The sequence below is a fragment of the Montipora capricornis genome, chromosome 10 (assembly GCF_036669925.1).
Source record: "Montipora capricornis isolate CH-2021 chromosome 10, ASM3666992v2, whole genome shotgun sequence".
Taxonomy (NCBI): domain Eukaryota; kingdom Metazoa; phylum Cnidaria; class Anthozoa; order Scleractinia; family Acroporidae; genus Montipora; species Montipora capricornis.
The window spans coordinates 4,782,987-4,787,986 of NC_090892.1; the positions used below are offsets into that span (position 1 = coordinate 4,782,987).

Here is a 5,000-nt window from a genome sequence, read left to right on the forward strand (position 1 = left end):
ACCGCGAAAAAGCCCGCGAAAACACAATTCGCTTAAACCGTGGTTTGTGATTGGACGAAACGATTTTTTCACTCGTTTCGCCTCTCTGATTGGTCGAAGTAAAATCCGAAACGCTTTTTCACACAGCACAATTTGATGTGAAAATCTCAGTATATCTAAAATAAACCGAGATAAGGCCCTAAGGCCTATTGATAACAAGAAGTACTTTTACAGGAAAGATTAAAAGGAAAACCACTTTTATATTTGGCGGAAAATCACGATAAAGTTTTTTGATGAGACGAGAGAATCGGAGAGCCCAGACGAAAACTTCTCGGAGCAGAGCCCAACCCTGCTCTACCCTTTATGAGAAGAAGGGTAAAGAGTTAATTAAGGTTCTCGTAAAACGTTTACTGTCATCTAAAGGGAATATTTTGGATAAATTTGTCTGTAATTTTTTCGAACAGTTTTCTCGCACAAGGAAATTTCATGGAAAATAGACTAATCTCGATATATTAAAATTCAGTCCTAAACAATTATTCCATGAGCCCGCGTTGGATACGAGATGGTAAATAGCCAACGAGGCGCGTAGCGCCAAGTTGGCTATTACCAATCTCGTATCCAACAAGGGCGAACGGAATAATTGTTTTATTAAATTCTCAACCTTCGGTTTGCTAAATTTTATTTAAGTTTAAGAAACGCGCGTAAAGTGATGTGACTTTCTGGTGCAAACAATTTTATGCCGAGCGACATTTGCCGCATTTATTTCCATATTAGGTCAAACGCAGGTATAACTGCTGGTAACCGAGATCCAGTGAACCAATCAGAAAGCTAGAATTGCATTATTTCGAGGTTGAGAATTTAATAGTTACATTTATTCCCCAGAGCTTCGAGATGATGCCTTTTGTTTTGGACTGTATAGACAGAGAGGTTGAGAATTTAATAATTACATTTATTCCCCAGAGCTTCGAGATGATGCCTTTTGTTTTGGACTGAATTTTAATATATCGAAATTGGGCTATTGATCTGCTAAGGACATCGAAAATAAGAAAGTAATTGCTTATTAAAGTACTTCTTTCTCCACAGCTTAATAAATACGAAATGAAATGCTATGATCCTCGCAGTTATGAAAGCAATTTTAGCAATAGTTGTTGCGCTTACGAAAGCCGGAAAGAACAAATTAAGCTCCAAATGCTACTTGTTGACTGTCTCTCTCGCAGGAACTGTTTCCATATTTTTTCGTGCAAATGGTACTTTTTTACGAATCAATACACCAGAGCAGAGTCACAGGGTTTGTATTGGGAAGCGAAAAAACATCGAAGCGAAAGCGGTCTACATAAGCGGACAAGACAGCCAACAATAAGGCTAACTTAGCTCCACCCCAACCCTCAGCCTCGAAATTTTGTTCTTCGTGCGTCCATTTTGGAAAAGAGCATAAGCACACCGTTTTCGAGTCTCAAGCGGCTCCTCGCAATCTTGGTTGTTTTATACAAACAAAGATCAACTACTTGGCCTGTCAATAACAGCAACACCCGCGTAGCTTCTGCCTATCGTCATGTGAGTTTGAAGTAAATTCCACTGGTCAGTTCGGGGATTGTAAACTTCGACGGAAAACAAGTTACTCGATCCGTCATCTCCACCGACGACGAACAACAAACCGTTGACGGAAGCAACCCCCGCGTTTCTGCGGCACATGCTCATGTCGGCGACCGGACGCCATTGGTTCACATCTAGGTTAAAGCACTCCACGCTCTTTCGAACGTGAGGCCCGTCATGTCCGCCAATGGCGTACAAGAGTCCTTCGGCGACGCCGACCCCAGCGCCGCTTCGACGCGTGCTCATTTCGGCCATCAAGCTCCACTCATTATTGATTGGATTGTAAGACTCGACCGAGCTAAGACAGTGTCTGGACGCACCGTCGTATCCACCGACGGCAAACAGGAGGTTGTTCAGGACGCCAACACCGACGCTGCTTCTCCGGGTACTCATCGGACAAATAGGTCGCCATTCGTTAAGCTTCGGATCGTAAACCTCACAAGTATTAAGTCCTGTCGTGCCGTCAAAGCCCCCGATAGCGTACAGCAAGCCGTTCATGACAGCCGCACCGAGCGTGCTGCGACGCGCTTCCATAGACGCCACGGGACGCCACTGATCTTTGATTGGATCGTAGCAATCGACGGTTCGAACGCGCAGAGAGCCATTGAAGCCACCTACAGCGTACACAAGTCCGTCCAAGACAGCAACGCCTGCGCGGCATCGGCGCGAGTTCATCTCCGCGACAGCAAACCAGTTCTCGCCCTTGAAATCGTAACATTCAACGCTAAAGAAAGAATATAAGCCATAACTCGTTATTCCGACAGGGAAACGAAAACCCTCTTTATCGCAGCAAAATTTGAGGAAATACAATAACAAAATTTTTAAATGGCCCTTAACATTTCATTGGAGTTTGAATTCAAAAGAAATATGAACTGTGCTGTTAACCAACTGGACTTAGTACACGTAGAAGACATGCATCAGAAGGCGTTCAAGCGCATTCTAAAGCTAACTGAGGACACATTTAGGTCAGAACACCAGGAACAGTGTGTGGGATTACTAACATCTCATCTCACAGAGTTTATAAACAAGGGTTGTGAGACAGGACCTACGGTTTATGGTCCTTAACCGACAAGATTTAATAGTCTAACCATTTGCGGATGTAATTACAAAGGCAGCACTTGCTCCTCAGTCATTTAAAGACCCTGAGTGTTGGTCTGGCTGGAGTTTTGATTCTGCGTCAATTGAATTGACTTCAATGTATGCGAATCGACTTCAATGTATGCGAATCGACTTCAGTGTGGGCGAATCGACCTGTGGGCAACCCGTTACCAACATAACCACAGTTTGCAAGCTGCTCAAACTTTTGGGGGTAGTTACGTGCTGAAATAATGTGGTGGGGGTCTGGAATAAGGGCGCATTCGAGTATGTTTACCACTAACCTTTAAGGGAGATCAAATGATTACAACTTATTGTCTAAACAAATTGAGTTTGAGGGTAGCGCCATAAGCCAAATGTGGCTTGTCATAAAACTATTGAAACCCCTTCTTACTCTAGTTTCACCATTTGTATCCAGAAATGTTTCCCCAATCGTCAGTGCATGGAACATATGTCGCGAAATACGCATCATTTCCATCCCAAGAAGCAAGAATAATTTTTAGAATTAATTAGAAACATTTGATTTCGCTGTAATTCTCGTCGTTTACGCACAGCAAGAATCCCTTTAGGGGAAATGGGGAACTTACGCTTTAGACGTTCTTGAGCCAAGGACGGGACCCGGAAGTAAGACGTTGCCCTTTGAAAGTTGTCTTGACAGTACTACACTTAAATTGCTAAGTCTATTAGAGACAATTACTTGAAAAATCTGGAAGAGACTACTGTCCCGGTATGCAAAATGTTCACTTCCGGTTTCGGTCTGTGGCTCTAAGACGTCTGGTGCTAAAGCTCGTTAATGTTTCCGCGCAATTGATTCTTCGCTCGGGTGAATCACAGAGTTACCTTCGTATTGCCTTAGGTGCCTGGCCTCCCACGACGTACATTACTTTCGGTAAACCAATCGGTGTTCTTGGGCGAGTCCTTGGCGACTGAACAGATGAGCGCTGTTCATTTGTAAGCAAGTGATATTTCATGGCCTCAATCAGGAAATCTTTACACATGTTGTTGTTTTTGACCAGCATTTCTGTTTCGACACGGCTCACGAGGTACTCGCGTGACAGAAGGGGCAGTCGCACGTGCTCCATCAGCTGAGCTAAGCAGTCTTGCCTGTGTCCAGGATCATGGTTGACCCACGTTACTACTGCCTCGAATACCTGCAGCACAAATTACCAAATAACATTAAGCAGGATCTCACGCTTCAATACAATGATTGCTATTTTATATTTCAGTGTCGAAAGTATTTTGCGCTTTCATTGAATTAAGAATCTTCTGCGACATAAATTTTCCAGCAACAAAAACTTTGTTAAACACTATAAATCGCATTACAATGATAAAAGCAGCGAGAAAGATACATTTACACAAGGTACTGACATCCCTGCATGCCAGTAAGAGTTGAAATTGCCTGGAGGTCATACTGCAGAAATAAAAATTTTATAGTTTAAATTCAAAAGACTGTGGATCCCATCTAATCAAAATTCCGTTTTTTAAATAAGACAGGAACACTATACTACCAGAAAAAAACAACAACTTGAAGAACAGAGAAGCAACAAATTCAATCCACATAGGATGCAGGGTCCAGAAATATTGGTGAAAGGTGAGAGATTATCGAACAAACAAAAACATGTGACCCCAACATTCACAGAGTGATCAAATACATGTAAGGAATGAAAGAAATTATCTGTTTTAAGTTTATCCAGTTGGGACTTTACAGTGACTAGATGGGAAATCTAATAATTATCTCAAAATTTTCTGGCCCAACCTTGTGAACTGCTTAAAGTTACATTAGAAAACCACACTTGCCAGTTCCCTACGTGAAAATCTGAAATAATTTTATGATGAGGATGTTACTAATAATTTCTGTATTATACCTTTTCCTCTGAAGGGACCGTAAGCTGATCACTGGAGACGAGTTCCTCAACTTGAAGACTTGGCAAACCCAAGAACTCATCAGCCTGCACAACCTCGCTAAAATGTTTCTGTGCAAATAAGTGTGCTGCTCTCATTAAGTCAGTGCAGGAGTGCACATCAGCGAATGCTCGGATTCCTAAACAGTTTGTTGAATGAAGCTGACCTTTCAGAAAGTCACAGCAAGCATCACGCACATCTGTTAACTGCAGGAGGTTGGCAGCAGGAAGGAGAACCTACAAAGTCAATTTTAATCATCAGTGACTGAAAAGAATATAGATGCATAAGTTACAATGTTTGAATCTGTGGTGGTTAGTGTCCTGCATTTTTGCTCTGCAGGTCACTGGTGCACACACTCTTTATACACTCTCTTTCTAATTGAACATGGTGTATACCTGGGTACTGGCAGTATACTGCTGAATGGACTCCTG

At 42.4% G+C, this 5,000-nt stretch overlaps 1 protein-coding gene across 1 annotated transcript in view; it reads right to left on the reverse strand.

The window, feature by feature from the left end:
* Positions 1-5,000, reverse strand: part of LOC138019363 (kelch-like protein 2) — a 9,774-nt gene that overhangs the window by 288 nt on the left and 4,486 nt on the right. Inside the window, exons 3-5 of the mRNA XM_068866128.1 lie at positions 4,533-4,805; positions 3,508-3,818; positions 1-2,296 (exon numbers count right to left, since the gene is read on the reverse strand). The exon at positions 1-2,296 is cut by the window's left edge and continues 288 nt beyond it. Of these exons, the coding sequence (XP_068722229.1) occupies positions 1,477-2,296; positions 3,508-3,818; positions 4,533-4,805 (1,404 nt within the window). The 3' untranslated portion in view covers positions 1-1,476. The remainder of the gene's footprint in view (positions 2,297-3,507; positions 3,819-4,532; positions 4,806-5,000) is intronic.